The 15,848-nt window shown below is 43.5% G+C and overlaps 1 protein-coding gene across 8 annotated transcripts in view; it reads right to left on the bottom strand.

The window, feature by feature from the left end:
* Positions 1-15,848, bottom strand: part of Tmem131l (transmembrane 131 like) — a 137,839-nt gene that overhangs the window by 20,689 nt on the left and 101,302 nt on the right. For 7 of the 8 annotated variants that reach the window (XR_005879503.1, XM_040752589.1, XM_040752587.1 and 4 more), the window contains exons 19-26: positions 15,172-15,244; positions 13,726-13,853; positions 11,561-11,703; positions 10,640-10,826; positions 10,019-10,204; positions 8,942-9,091; positions 8,010-8,635; positions 5,738-5,886 (exon numbers count right to left, since the gene is read on the bottom strand). Coding sequence is in view for 7 of the 8 variants with exons in the window: in XM_040752589.1 (XP_040608523.1) it covers positions 5,738-5,886; positions 8,010-8,635; positions 8,942-9,091; positions 10,019-10,204; positions 10,640-10,826; positions 11,561-11,703; positions 13,726-13,853; positions 15,172-15,244 (1,642 nt within the window). In the remaining variant the exon portion in view is untranslated. The remainder of the gene's footprint in view (positions 1-5,737; positions 5,887-8,009; positions 8,636-8,941; positions 9,092-10,018; positions 10,205-10,639; positions 10,827-11,560; positions 11,704-13,725; positions 13,854-15,171; positions 15,245-15,848) is intronic. The other variant, XM_040752586.1, reaches the window with a different exon arrangement.

The following is a 15,848-nucleotide window of genomic DNA, read 5'->3' as shown; positions in this document are numbered from 1 at the left end:
AAAGGTGCCTGTTTCAGAGTCAGAGTGAGAAGCTCTCAGTAGTCACTACCATTTGTCTGCCTTTCTGAATTCACCATGCTAGGAACTGTCAGTGTGTGCAAGCATGAACACATTTAGATGATGGAGCGGAGGGGTGTGGAGACGGGATGGAAAGGAGAATGCAGGCATGCTGGACTCAGAGCGAGTGAGATGTTGGAAAGTAGAGTCCCTGAGCCTCCCGACGGGAAAGGATTAGTGCCTACCCAAGAAAGCAGAAGGACGGACAGGGGCACAATGCACAAGGGACCACTGACTTGGGAAGTGAGAGCCAACCAGGCAACAACAGAGAGGGGCTTCCAGTGTCTGGTGGAAAGAAGACAAGCAGCTGCCACAGCTGCAGTGCGGAGGGGAGAGGCAGGCCAGCAGGGAGCCGACGGCAAGGGCAAGCCTGGGCTGACCGTGATCTGCTGGAAGGGGTCTCTGGAGAAGGCAGGCAAACTAGGAAAGTGCCATCCGTGAGGCTCCGCGAGTGTCTGTAAGGCCAAACCTTGCTCCTGCCTGCCTGTTAACTACGGCAGGTCACACAGCCTCTGCCTTGGTCTCCTGTTCCTCAAAAGGTTGTCCTGCACCTAGTAAGCAGAACAGTCGGTCTCCATCCACCTCCTATCACTGCATGAGCTCCCTGACAGGTGGTGATTAATGCAAGTCAGAGTCGGGATGGAGAGAGAGAGAGAGAGAGAGAGAGAGAGAGAGAGAGAGAGAGAGAGAGAGAGAGAGAGAGAATCAGACTTATCCCCAGAATGTATCTAAAGCAAGTAAAAGTGTTCAGCTAAGGGCAAACTAAGAAAATTTAATACATAATATTTGAATAACATTAAAGCATATTGACAGAAAATGAGAAAAAATTAACATCCAATATAAAAGTGGGCAAAGGATATAAGATACAACTTTTGAGAAAGGAACAGAAAAGGTGAACTCACCCAGAATATCTCATAATAAAACAATGTGCTTGAATAAATCAGTGTAGGCCAGTGTATCTTGCATCCTTTGGTTTGTAAAGAAGCAAAGGTGTTTATAAGGCTTGTTTACATTCACAAATGCCAGCCCATGGCTGGGTGGCAGGATACTATAATAGTACTTGCCTCTGAGTGAACATTTAATTTACAGCGTTTGTTTCCAGTGCTGGGATTTTGGGTGGATGATTAAAAAATGTTTTGTTTTGTTTGTTTTCCTGAATTTTACATGTATATAAAATGAAGGGAAATGTTCACCTTTCCCTAGGTAAAACGAAAAGATAACTCAAACACAACCACTTCGAGCTATAGGTAGTCCTGGATCCAATGCCCAGTATCACCAAAACAACAACTATAACAACAACAAAACACCCCTCCCAAACCAAACACTGCTGTTCGCCCATCACATGCCCCACAGCCCGCGAACAAGGCTCAGGGGTGTGGCTCAGGGGTAGGCACGAGCTTAGCATGTGGAGGGCCTTGAGCCTAACAATAAAAGACTGTACAAACAAATGATGCTTCTAAGAGAAGAATGAAGCCAGCACACGCCACTGCCACCCAAGTGAAAGTCAACCAGAAACAACTCCCTGGAAGGCGATGTAACAGCAATGAGAGGAACCACCAAGGGTAAGTCAGGTCTACAGTCAAGAGCTAGGAACAAAGTCATTCATCACAGAGTTATTGATGGCGTGAAAAGGAAATGCAGCCTTAAGGTCCACCTGCAGGAGGGGGATGGAGTAGCGGTTTCCACTCAATTTTCTATCACATGAAGAAATCAGAATTAAAAAGGAAAAAAGAAAGTCAGAATTGTAACTGACATATACATACAATGTTAATGGTTACTCTCTTAGCTATCTTACACTAAAAAGCTCTTAAAATTTCATTTGAAAGACATTATGTAAAAGCATTATTTGTTCATTTTGGACAGATCCCTTTTCCCCTTCTTTTTTATTCTTTTGTAACCATGAGTTGCTTTTTTAAGAAAAAAAAATGCTCTTAAGAGAAAGCAAAAACCCAGAGCTAAGGTTAAAGCTTAGTCTATGGCTTCCACACCAGCCTTCACTCTTCCTTGCCAATAAAGGAACACTGCGTGCAACAGACATGCTTACACAGTCTTCCAAATTACAAGTCCCAAGACTGAACTAGGAAAATAAACACTGCAGACTGCACCCAGGAGTTCTGCTGCGAGTGATTCTCTAACGATGAGTGAAGAGTGCTTTCACAGGCCTTAAGGAACAACCCTGCAAAATCGGTAGGGACAGAAACATCAAGGAAATGACCAAGGACAGCCACATGGTGGCACAAGAATACCTACTTTCCAACCAAGGGGACATTCTTGGGTCCCAAGGTCTGTTCTGCTAAGTAAGCTGCCAACACTGTGTGCAGATGGCTGGACATCTACACAGACCTGAAGAGGGAGGAGTGGGTAGGTAAAACCGTGCTTGATCAGGGGCTAGTAGAGCTCCAAGGTCAGGGGGACTCAACATTATGATGGCTAAGATGATTGGAAGAAAATAACAATAAAACCCTCATAATAAAGAACCCACAGATACAAGGCTCATCTGGCCCAAGGAAGAGGAAGACTTGGGGCTGGAGGCAGAACTTGGGGGTTCTGGTACATGTGTGTGGCAGAGGGAGCCAGCAGCAGCACCTGTTTCTTAGGACCACATGAGACCAAGCGGAGATCATTGACTCCATTACCTCCTAACACAACCTCAATATGGACTCCTTTGTCACTGTAGGCAATAGCTAAGTCTCCAAAGACCAAAGATTTCACTATCCTAAATGTGGTGACTTTATTTCTGCCCATGGGAAGTGTACCCCCTGCACATTTGGGCTTAGTTTGTTGTTCCTCTGCCTCACACATACCCCAACATTGGCCAGCATTCAGACTCAGACCACATCTTCTCTTTGCTCATGTTGTAGAGAAAGTGTGACGGGTAATCTTGATTGTCAACGTGACTATGTCTGGAATCAATTGAAACCCCAGAAGTGAGGGATCTTCTTGATGGAATCATGCATGGTAGGAAGATTCACCCTAAATCTGGGCCATACCTTCCAGTGGCAGCCCACATAAAAGGACATTGAAAACGAAAGCTTTTGCTTTCAACCTGCCTGTCCTCGATCTTGCTAGTGAGTTCATCTATCCTGTTGCTGCAGCCAGCATTAAATTTAACTTTTCAGGATTCCAACCCAGACTGAAAACCAGCAGCTCTCCAGGAATCCCCCAGGACTCCAGCACCAGACTAGGACTGCAGAGACATCCAGTCTTTCAGACTGAACAAGTACGTGATTCCCAGCCTCTGCACTGAGACAGCGCTTGTTGGATTATTTAGACCACATCTAGCAAGTCAACTTAGCATATCCCCTTTTAATATAAATGTATACTCTGCGTGTGTGTATTAGCAGTTTAGTAACTTGCAGGTCATGACTCCCACAGGGTCTGCATATCAGATATTTACATTATGATTCCTAATTGTAGCAAAATGACAGTTATAAAGTAGCAATGAAATAATTTTATGGTCGGGGGGGGGTCACCACAACATGAAGATACACCACAACTGTATCAAAAGGTCACAGTATTAAGAAGGCTGAGAACCACTGCTTTAGAGAACCCTGAAAGTCAGGCTGCTTCAGGCTCACGGAGGTAACTCCATCCCTAACTCCTGCCTGGCAGTCTTAATCTGGAGGGCCCAAGAGCCCTCTCTCCGTTGTTTCCCTGTGGACAGCTGCTGCCTTTCAAGCAGCTGCTCCCAGCTGATGGGCCCTGTCCTTGGAGGTCCTACAATGCCTGCTGCCTGCCTTGACCTTCTGAGAGCTGTACCTGTACAAGCTGCCACCTCCTCCAGAGCACCCCAGAACCCTATAGACCAGTATTAGTCTTGACGTGTGATGACGTGCCTGTGCCCTTCTCAACACACTTCCAATGTCTACATCTCCTTTACAGCATTTCTACTTAATTTAAACAAAGGAGTCATTCATACCTGTTATATCAAATTTAAAGATTACAGAGCAACCACTCAGAAATAACCAGACTCACTCCATATTTCACAAACCTTCCTTCTGCATATTTCTCCATGAACCCACACATACATAAAGGCGACAGAACAGGTAATAGAAATATATGTGACACTAAGATAATGAATTACTTTTAAATCAAATGTCGACAAGGTCTCATTTATAGAAATCAAATTTTTCTTAAGTAACCATGGTAGAAACAAAGGAAATACCAACTTTTAAACATGCTTTCTGAATAACATATTAATTCATTAAAGATATCTTTAAGGACCAGATGTTGTGGCATACACCTTTAATCCCAGCACTTGAGAAGCAGAGGCAGGAGGATTACTTTTGAGTTCCAAGCCAGTGTGGTCTACAGCGAGTTTCAAGACCCTGTCTCTAAGAACAAAACAAAGCAACAAACAACAAAGATATCTTTAAGGTTAAGAATAAGACTATGAGCACATCCAGAGCTGTTACATAGAGAAACCTTGTCTCAAAAAGCCAGGGGGAAAAATATTAAGATTGTGGGGGTGGGAGTATGGGCAGTACTTACCATCCATAGGTTCTGGGTTTGATCCCCAGTACCACAGGGACAAACAGACACCACACACAAGATTGTCCCCTACCCGGAATGATCATTGTTAAAAATCTATTTCACGGGGGCTGGAGAGATGGCTCAGAGGTTAAGAGCACTGAATGCTCTTCCAGAGGTCTTGAGTTCAATTCCCAGCAACCACATGGTGGCTCACAACCATTTACAATTCAATCTGGTGTATATGTAATAAATAAATAAATCTTTTAAAAAAATCTATTTCACCTGTCTCTCTTTCATCAACCCCACCTTCTATGTCTTTTTATATATTGCTGTATTTTTATGTTGTTAAACTTTTTCATATTTGCACTCTGGCTTTGGTCTATTGTTGCTGACTAGTCAGTCTCAGTTCCGGACATAACACAAGCTGATGTCACTAACAGACCTCTAATGTAGGTTCTGCAACCCTGGATTTTATTTTTACTTTCAGCTTGGTGGGTTTTTGTTAACTTGATTTTCTCAAGACAAGTCCACAAGTTCATTTTCATTTAAAAATATCTGCTGTTACCTCTGTATTTGTGGCTCAGCCTGCCTGGGTACAATATTCTTTGTTAACATCTTCATTCTCTTAATGACACCACACCAATATTTTCTGACAGGACATGTTCCTTGCTCTGGCCAACTCTTCACATCTCAAGTGTCATGGAGTATGAAGAATGTGCCTATGTTTGTTATTAGGTATAACTTTTCCAGACCTACACAGTGGACCATTTTCATCTACAAATTAAACTCTTCCCTCTTTGTAGTAAAAATTTCTTCTATTACATTAGTAATACTTTTCTGATCTTTTAGAGAGAAGATGATAATAGATGCAGGCAGAAAGAGAGAAGCAGCTCATCAAGACTGCCCTGAAAAGGAACTGTCAGTCCTAACGAGATGGAGCAGGTTCTGGCCTGCTTCCTTCCACCACTGTCACCAGGAATCAACCCACTGTTTAAGATCAGGGCCCCCAGTGAATAAAAGCTATCTGGGTTCACTAAAAACCATCTACCATCACCTATATAATCTAGAGACAAAACTTTCTGAACAAACACATTAAAGTTTTCCTATCATCTACAGAGAAAGAAATACGTTTATCGGGGAGATCTGTACTCTCTGCCTTAAGTGTGAGCTCTGCTCTTTTTAACAGGAAAGAGAAAGCAATGCAGACCTCTGCTGAAGACGTGTCCTGCTTCTCGGAACACGTGCTCTCTGGAGATGCTCTCTGACTCTTCTTTACTGAAGACAGCTTTGTGTCAACCCCCTTCACAGTCTCACAGCTGTTCAGTTCATTCTTGATAGGCACTTGCTGGTTATTTCCTTGAATAAATAAAAAATCCAATTTCTAGCATTTTTCCATTCATATTTCCCATAATTACATGTTTTCTTTTGTCAATCTCATTTAATTTAATGAGATTTAGGCACACTCTTTTTTATAACCATGATTCTCCAGGAATCCTCTTTGCTTACCAGTGGAAGCATGTAAGTCCTACAATCTTCAGATGTCAAAGTCAGAGTAGGGCACTGGCATTACTGCGTTGTCATAATTCACAGTGGCCCAAAGGTGGAGACAACCTGCTGTCCACCAGCGGATGAATGGAAATCTGTATAATGGGGCTACATTCAACACTGCCAAAGCCGACATGCACGTTAGTTAAGATGATTTTTTTTTTAAGTAGAATTAAAATCCTGGTTGAAAGACAGAGCCCTGGGAATCTTAAAGACGGTATGCGAAATTAAATGATCCAGACAAAAGAGGACAATCCTCTTTGTCTGTTTGAATGTTTCCCAAGTGCTGGGGGGAGGAGTGGTGGGTGTTTGGTTTAATGATTAGCATACATTGCTTGGGTTGATGGCAAAGTCCTGATGACAGACTGTGCTCATGCTTGCCCAACAACTCAAATCATAATAAACTTCCCGCTCAGAGAACCCCAACTATCTTTTACATCATCATATTCTTGATGGAACAGTCAAATTTCCACTTGAGAGTTGTGCCCAATGCATAATAAAGCCCTTCAGAATGAATTCATTTAATTAATTAATTTCCACACCTTCACCTCAGCATCAACAAGTGGTCAGTAATGAGCTTTCCATGGTTGGGACATGGTTCCCAAGATGGCACTGTCAGGGGGTGCGGTGAACCTTTTAGGAGGTAGGCCTCCGGGGAGGTTTTCAGGTCACTGGGAATTTGCCCTCTAAGTGGGTTGAGACCTTGGAGGCTTCCCACACACAGACCTGCCTGTCTGTCTTCTGGCTCGTAATAGGGGTGTGTTCTGATGCAGGTTTTCCACCCTGCCAGCCAAACTCCAAACAGAAGCTTAAGACAACAGAACCCCCAGAACTCTGCCCTCAAGCATTGTTTAAAGAGACATTTCACTGCAGGAATACGAAGCTGGCCAACAAGTGCTAGTAGCTAAATGTTCAGATCAAAGCTTGACCAGTACGGTATCACACACCTTTAATTCAGAAGGCTGAGCCAGGTGGATCTCTGTGAGTTTGTGGCCACCTTGATCTGCAGAGTGAGTTACGGGTCAGCCAGCACTATTTCATGAGATTCTGTCTTTACATATACTGGTCAGGGGGAGAAAGAGGGTGGTGGTGGTGTAGCCCCCTGTGGTGTCTACAGGCATCAGCTAGGGCGTGCTGCCCATTTCCTTCTTCAGTCAACAGCATCTGTCACAAGAGAATTTGTCTCTAACAACAACAAATGCTATGAAAAAGGCCAGGCCAGGAAACGGGCCGTGCTGCAGCTACCAGAAAAGCTGGTGTAGCCGGGTAAAGTTGGTAGCCGGGTATGGTGGAGCACACCTTTGAATTTAGTACTGGGGAGGCGAGGCAGGCAAATCTCTGAATTCAAGGCCAGCCTGGTCTACAGAGGGAGTTCCAGGACAAGGACTACACAGAGAAACCATCTTGAAAGACAAAAAAAGAAAAAGAAAAGTTGGTGTAGATCTGTTTAGTCAGAAACCCTGCAAGGGGTGACTACTTTTTTACAAAAAGTCTGAAGCTGAGAACAAATAATTGGAAATGTACCAATATCCTCCTAACAATGATATACGGCATTAACACCCTCACTTTGCACTAAAACTTGAAATTCTTAGTCATAACACCCTAAAAAAACATGTGCCTTGTTTTCAGTTTCAACATTTTTGCCTTGGCTAAAATTGCATGCAAATGTACTCTGCTTCCACAATTAAAACCAAAGATCCCTGCAGCTGGACACAGTAGCTTTCCCCTGTAGCCCTATGACTTGGGAGACTACAGGAAGGGTCCAGTGCTGAGTCAGACAGGAATGCACAGTACGTACTATGGTGTGAGAATCTGGAGGGAAGAGCAGGGAGGGGATAGCACAGTTTCTGTCTGAAGGCTACAGGTGAGGCCAAATCTCACCGGGAATAGACAAGAGACCAAAGGAGAACCATCAAGGAGGCGGCTAACATTACCATGTTTCCTGGAAACTTCAGCCATGTCTGACTGCTGGTACTGAGGTGGGCTTTTGGGCAAAGGACTTTCAGGTGGCTTCTTAGAAGTCTTCTGTGGGCAGGGCTCTTCTTGTTCCTTGAGCTCAACCACACTGTCTGAAGTTTTAATGTCAGTTTCCTTAGGAAACATACATGTCTGTACTCCCTCCTTCACAGTACATTCTGAAGAAGTATTATTGACAAGTGTGTTTTTCAGTGAGTTTTCCTCTTTGTTCAGTACATTTTTGGGGAGGGTTAAATTCTTCTCCAAGTTGACATTCACACCACTGGCATATTTGAGGCTGACCCAGTTCTCACTCACGACATCAGTGCAAGCGTCTTCCTTGGCAGCAGACAGAGAGCTTGCCAGGGTCAAAGTCTGCTTCTCCTCCGTGGCTACGTTGGCACTGCTGGCCGTGGATGCACTGGCTTTCTGTTTGCTGTAGTAGAAGGAGCACTTATGCTTCTTCTGAGAATGGCCGTAGGTGGCCGGACTCCTCTTGGCAGCATTCTGGATCCTGCTCATGGGTGGGCCCACTGGAAGACAACTCTTCCCTCTGCCTTTGTCAGATGGACTGTATGTGTCAAGAAAGTTCTTGCAATTGCTTCTGAATACAAGAAGAAACACATTTAGTATAAATGCAAAGCAAACCAACCTTCGCTTCCACAGGAGGGGGAATCAATTGGTGCAGTGCCCTGAGGAGTTCCAGTCTCCCCCTTCTTTCCCAGCCCCATGAGTTTTCTACCAAGAGACCATCAATGAGCCACGCCCTCACAGAGTATCTACGAAGATAGTGCAGCTGTTCACACAAGCTACAAAGAATATGATAAAAGTAAAGTTTTCTTTTACGTTGCAAGGAAATCAGAAATGAGCAGCATGAACGCACACAAGCACATGGAGGGAGGCATCTTACTTGTGAGAATGGGAGCTGAGCACGTCCACTGGACCACCATTCTGCTGGGAAGACAAGCTGCCACTTTGCCTCTGTCTGGTTTTCATGAACTCCATCAAAATGTACTGTGCTTGCTGGAAGGCTATTAGAATCACACCCAACAGGGACAAACTGGGGAGAACACAAGGCCATTCATCACTGTATGGCTCTGAACACAGCATTAAGAAGGGCCACTATGAGCCAGGCACACTAGAATACAGCCGCAGTTCCGGCTACTCAGGAGCACTGCTTGAGTCTGGTATGGGCAACACAATGAGAGGACCGTAAAAACAGCCACGCCTTTTTTCCTATGACAGAAGAGTGTGAATAAACAACAGAAGGCAGCTACGGAAATGGTATTACATTTCATTAAATGTATATCATAGTGTCTGATGATTCGTAAAGGTTAAAAAAAGCACTCAAGTGTTTTGTTTTGTTTTTGGAGGCAGGGTTTCTCTGTGTAGGGTTGAAGCCTGTCCTGGAACTAGCTCTTGTAGGCCAGGCTGGTCTCGAACCACCACCTGGCACATTCGCTTTTTTTAAAAATGTGTGTATTCATCAGGTTGATGTGACAATTCATGTTTAAATGTATTTTCTAAATAAAGTTACTGTCAAAGGATCACTGTGGTCTTGCTGGGTAGTGACAGCACAGGCCTTTAATTCCAACACTTGGGAAGCAGAGACAGGCAGATGTCCAAGTTTACGGACAACCAAGCCAAGGCTACACAGAGGAACCCTGTCTCAAAAAAAAAATCATTATGTTCTTATAATGTCAAATAGCCACTGCACTAAGCTAATGTCAGCCCTCAATCTGCCTCTGTGACTGGCAATGAACGGATGCGGAAGACAGCTGTGTTCCATCAGGTCCTACAGCCTCTCAGGCAGTTTCCTGAAATCTCACCATGGGTTCCATGACTGCCTTGTCTCTTGATCATACGCCAGGGCTCAAAGCAATAAAACGCCCACTCGGGTCTCACATTCTGGCAATGTGCATTTTCAGGCGACTGCATCACGACTTTAGGACTCTGCCTGAGGAGGGCGGGAAAGGCGGTAGTTTACCTGACAAAGAAGACAGTGAGTCTCCAAAAGGACTCCTCCCAGCTGGGGCCGGGAACCACCTCCGCACACACGGGCAGCATGTGGTGAGGGAGGGTCACGTTGAGTGTGAAGTGGAATTCCAGGTGTGCAGCAGTCACCAGCATCAGCTCACGGATGACCCAGGAGGAGGTAAAGTCCGGAGTGAACCTAGGGGAAGGGGATCCCCAGTGTGATTGTTTCCTCGTTCTAATCCTCACCACCAAGCAAAAATAACAACAGAAGCAAAACGTAGCCCACATAGCAACACTCAGGACTGGAGAGATGGCTCAGTGGTTAAGAGTACTGGCTACTCTTCTAGAGGACCTGGGTTCAATTCTCAACATCTACACGGCAGCTTACAACTGTCTCTACCTCTAGCTACAGGGGACCAGAAACCTTTCTTCTAGCCTCCTTGGGAACCAAACACTCATACAGTGCATAGACATAAATGCAGCCAAAACACCCATACAAAAAATTTTAATAAAATAAAAAACCAAATATTTATATAAAAGCAGCCTACGATGTCAGTAACTAATTAATGGACTAGGTACCTCCCCCAACAGTATACCGTGAACTGAAATGAACTTAACCCCCAGCACTTACACAATACTGATGTCACGAGATGAGTTTGGGTTCAATGAAAATGGATGGCAATCTAGCACTTGGAATCCATAACCCTGGCAGTTATACCCATTGATTTTCAGGGACGTCACAGTTATAGGAAGAGGGCCGATATTCTCAACTTTGAAGTTCTTTGTAATAGATAAAATCTGCTTGCTGTCTTTCAGTTCTAGTAAGGAATAAGTTGTTTTATTTAGTACATACACACTTTAAAACTAACTTTAATCATTAACTGAATCAAAACATTATTAAAATGTGAAAAAGTTGAACACAGTCAAAGCCTGATTTCGACCTTATTTGTAGAATAGTTCCTTATTCTATCACCTCTAGATTCTGCTATATAAAAGAGGAAACAATAAAAATACCCAAGTCCAGATTCCTCTCAGGTGAAGATTTTGCCTTCACCCACTAAGGGCAGAACTTGATGTTTTATTCTTCCTGGAGTCAAACAGTTTGGATTTACTGTAAGGTATCATGTACCCCATGACCAGGTAAGAGACAGGGTCTCATACATCCTAAGTTGGTCTCAAACTTGCTATGTAGTAGCCAGAGATGTCCTACAACTTCTCACCCTCCTGCTCCCACCTCCCAAGTACTGGGATTAGAGGTGTGTACTGCCGCCCCCGGCTTTATATACGTTTTTGTTTTAACATCATCATAGTTACTAAAAATAGTTCAGATACAATATGCAACCTTTGGAAATAAATGAAAGAGTATTTTATATCTGGAGTTTTGGAAGTTAACAACTTAAAATGTAACCGTAAACTTAATAACTCAGTCGAATCTACCTAAGGAGTAATAGTTAACCGGTTCTATGGTTTCTGTATCAATTCTTAATTTAATAACTCCTAAGTTATTAAATGAATGAAAAGGATGTTGCAGGTGTCAGGCTTGTTAACTCACGTCGGCGACAATCCATCAGAGTGGACTCGGGCACCTTAAATCGGAGAGACCCTCCTGTGCCAGGAAGTCTTCCACCCACTCTCAAGAGCTCCTGTGCTCCAAATCCTTCCACACCAACCATGTCAATGACAGTTAAGTTATTCCTACAAAGAAGAGAAGCACATCAGCATCAACCCAGGTCCAAGTCAACATAGCTCTAAAGCACATGCTAAACCAAATCCCAAGGCAGCGCGGCGCTCAGCTTAAATGTTGCATGCTGCAAAGCTTACATGGCACTATTTCTAGACAGCAAGGATACTGTGAGTTAAAAATATAGCCATCTCTTACAAGTATGGCATCTCCTGCATCTTACAGACTATGGTGCCTCCAGAAACAGAATAATAGTCCAGAATGCTCGAGCTAGCTGGCAGCAGAGGGAGTGAGTGACCATCATTCTCCAACTACCCTACCACAAACAGCATCAGGGTGGTGGCCACACTCCAAGACATCAAATAAAGTTGCAGACATAGATGCTAACAAAATTTGATGAAATAACAAAACCTATTTGTAGAGGTTTTCATAGTGATTGCGGTGAGATGGGATGACCCTAGAATTGTAATAGTTTCTTTTTGATCAAATACTCAAAATATCACCCCACAAATTACATTTAACTAGTCAGATTCTTATTAATGCAGTGGTGCAGGCCATTATTCATCAATATTAGATGACATTATGCTTGCTAAGATAAAATGTTATGAGCCAAATTTACAGGATGTACACAAGACTGACTTCCCAGCACCATGATGACAATGCCACAAAAGTGCAGAGGGAATTCACCTATATTTCTAATTATATGCCATGCACTGAAATGTGTTTGCATTTCAGAAGCTTGATTAACTATGTAAAAGCCTGCAAATGATAAATGAGTGGTTTGTAGAAAATACTGTGTCAATCAGTAAAGAAACCATCAAAAGTAAATGAACCACTATTAAAAACTTGATTTTTAAGTCCAGGGAAGAAACGTTTATTTATATACTTTCTGAAACCTTTCTTCGGGGAGACTAAGTTTCAAACTAGTTTCAACTACAGGAAGTTGTGTAGTCTTGGGTCAAGGCTTAGGAGGACAGATGCTCAGGATTGTATTTTATCACATTTTCTTTTAGTATCACTCAGTTGCAGAAGAACTAAAGCTGGCATATTAAAAGAAGTCTCCAAAAAACTTTGTGCAATTGATCTGCTAATAGAAAAGCTTTTGAAAAGTAACTAAAGTGTTATTTATTCAAAGCTGCAAATAGCTTCAATCCAGGTCTGTACTGTAATTTTTGCAAAAAGACTTTAATAAAGATGACCCATGATGGAAAAAAAGTGAAGAATAAAATGTATTTTTCCTGCTTAAATCAGCAAGCAGTAACTGCCATTCAAGAGGAAAGAAATGTGCCAGTGGGCCTGCCCAATGAGGCAGCTTCCCATTGTCCTTGGGGCTACACAGAAAAAAGAGGCTGGAGGCCCAAATCTACCCTTGGGAAGGTCTACAGCACTACTGCAATTATCTTTACTGCTAAGGACAAAGAAGTAAATGTGTGTGTGACTGTGGATGGGTATGTTCCACCTTTTGGGCCCATATCCAACTAGAGGCTGAGTGAAATATGCTCTCCTCCTGCAGACACTAGCTTACTAGGGAAGGGACATGCCTGAAGCACAGGGATTATGTAAGGACCTCTCTGTTCAGCCCCTACCTCTTCCTAATCTACAGCACAGCTCCACCACTGCACTCTGAGAAGTGTCAACTCTCAGTGAAAAAGATGAGACAGGGAGAAAGAGACTTACTTGCTGAGGAACAATCCTGTACATTGTGAAAACGTGCTGTTCTCACCGCTAATAAAAAGCTGATTGGCCAAAAACTAGGCAGTACTTTAGGGACAAAGAGAATGCTGAGAAGAAGGGAGTCAGAGAAGTCACCAGTCAGATGGGAAGAAAGCAGGATATGCAGGAGGGGTAAAAGTCACAATCACATAGATTGACAGATATAAGTTAACTTAAGTTGTAAGAGCTAATTAGTAATAAGCCTGAGCTATTGGCTGAGCATTTATAATACTAAGTCTCTCGGTGGTTATTTGGGAAGTGGTTGGCCGAGGAGAGATGACTATGGTCCTGAAAAAAAACTCTGCCTACACGGACACACCTACCGGATTAGTATGAGGGAGGTGACTTTTCCATAGTCCACTGGTGTGAACACAACACCAACCCTTTTCATCTCCAGAGGTTGCAAGTACAGATGGAGCATACCAGAACTGGATTCCTCTGAAGGCTCACCCTACAGGCAACAGAGGACATTGTTAACCACAGAAAATCAGCAGAGTGGGTTTCCAGTCTCTAAGCACACCCGTTATAAGCTTGACTGCAGGCATCCTCGCCAGCCTGTTTTCTTTTCTCTCCTCTTATTTGTCGTACTGGGGACGGAATTCAGGACCTCACACATGCTAGGCAAGTGCTATATCACCAAGTTTCACCCAATCTGTATGAACTTGTTTGTCCTGACCGTTTAAGCGCTCAATACGTCCTTATCTAAGAAACTTCATGTTAACCGCAGGACAACCAAGCAGAACACTGCAAAAATGGATTTGCCTCCTGGTTTGGGTGGGAGTTGGAGTTAGAAGCCTTCTATACCAGACCACACTATGGCTCTACCCCTCCAGTGCCACCCAAATGATCTCAGGGAAGGCATGATTGGTTCATTAGTGTAAACAAGTCTCAGTGGTGAGTTCACCTAAGAAGCTGCTCTGACCCCTCCCTCCTGCTCTTCCAGGTAGATTGTATCGAGTATAGTTTTGGAGGGACACGGGTGGAGACCGCTGTATAGGTCTGTGTACATTCCTCTTATAGTTGCTTTAACTTTGGTTCTGAATACAAAGACAAACCCTCCACTACTAAATGGAAACTGAGAAATGAGGTGGCTAAAGTCACTGGCAAATAACAAGCCCATCATACGATAATTAATTCCTGCTCCTAGGTGTTTAGAAAAGGTAGCGTGGCTGCCTAGAGGTCTAAGAATGCTAAGAAACCTTTTAAGTAGTGGACCTGAATATCACAGGAATCTAGGGACTATTCAAATCACTAAGAAATATGAGAACTCTTTGTTTGCTTTTTCAGACAGGATCATTCCACATAGCTCTGGCTGTCCTGGAACTTTCTGAGTAGACCAGGCTAGCCTAGAATTCACAGAAATCTGCCTCCCTCTGTCTCCCAACTGCTGGGATGAAAGGTATGTACCACCATACCCATTACACAGGAGAACAGTTTTTAAAATGTATCTACTTTTCTCTTACAACACTAAAAGGGAATTTGAAGGGGCCAAGGGATCCTAAGAGAATCATAAATTAATTTTTAGACCTCTAGTTATATAGCTTTTTACACAGCTCTGATTCAGTTTCTATTTCTTCTCTTGCATCAATCTAGTCCATCACGTTAAAATGATGCACAGGCTAAACTAATCCTACAGCTCTATGTCATTTCAAAACAAACACACAAACACACAACACAGAACATATGGACACTGAAACACAAGGTGGTAAGACCCACTGTTTCTGCAGCCAGCAAGTCAGCAGTTTCATTGTCTGAAGATGACCTCCTACCTGGTAAGGGCAAGCTTTGGTGAGCTGGAATTCACCAGTTGTGAAATTAATCATTTGCATATCTGTGCCAAACCTAAAAAACAAAACAAAAAACTTCAGTGTTCAAAAAAGCATTGAGATTAGCCAGTAAAGAATTAATAATACATATGTGCTCACACACTCACTACCACACTTCAACTCACCAACCTCAGCCCTCTCCACATCTGTAACTGTAAAGCGCTAGGGAAACATTACTCAATGAAACAGAAACACAGCCACAGAGATCTACAAAGGAAGCGATTCTGATTTCCTCCAAGTGGCTTCCTACGAACTTGAAAGTAAGCTGCTCTCAACCAATGGCAGCTTTATGCCCGTGGGAGCGGGCAGTGTCTGGAGACACTGGTTGACATGGCTGGGGAGTCTTGCTGGCCTCAAGGGAGCAGACAGCATTGGAAGAGCTGAACTCCCTCTAGCACTGGGCCCTCCTTCCTCTAAAAGGCAGTGGCTGTTCTGACATGCCACCTGTGCAAACACTGAGAAACCTGAGACCAAGTCTGCTACGTGGCTCCCTACCCAAGAGGAGCATTTTAAGTAAATCTAAAACCCCATGGCAGTGAGATGCTGCATGCCCCTGTAGGCACCGTTTAAAACTATACTCACCTCAGCTCTTATTCTTGAGACAGCTGAACTACTTACAG

Source organism: Mesocricetus auratus, unplaced genomic scaffold (assembly GCF_017639785.1).
Source record: "Mesocricetus auratus isolate SY011 unplaced genomic scaffold, BCM_Maur_2.0 Super-Scaffold_100009, whole genome shotgun sequence".
Taxonomy (NCBI): domain Eukaryota; kingdom Metazoa; phylum Chordata; class Mammalia; order Rodentia; family Cricetidae; genus Mesocricetus; species Mesocricetus auratus.
The sequence above is the reverse complement of the archived record's forward strand: the minus strand, read 5'-3'. Positions and strand labels throughout refer to the sequence as shown.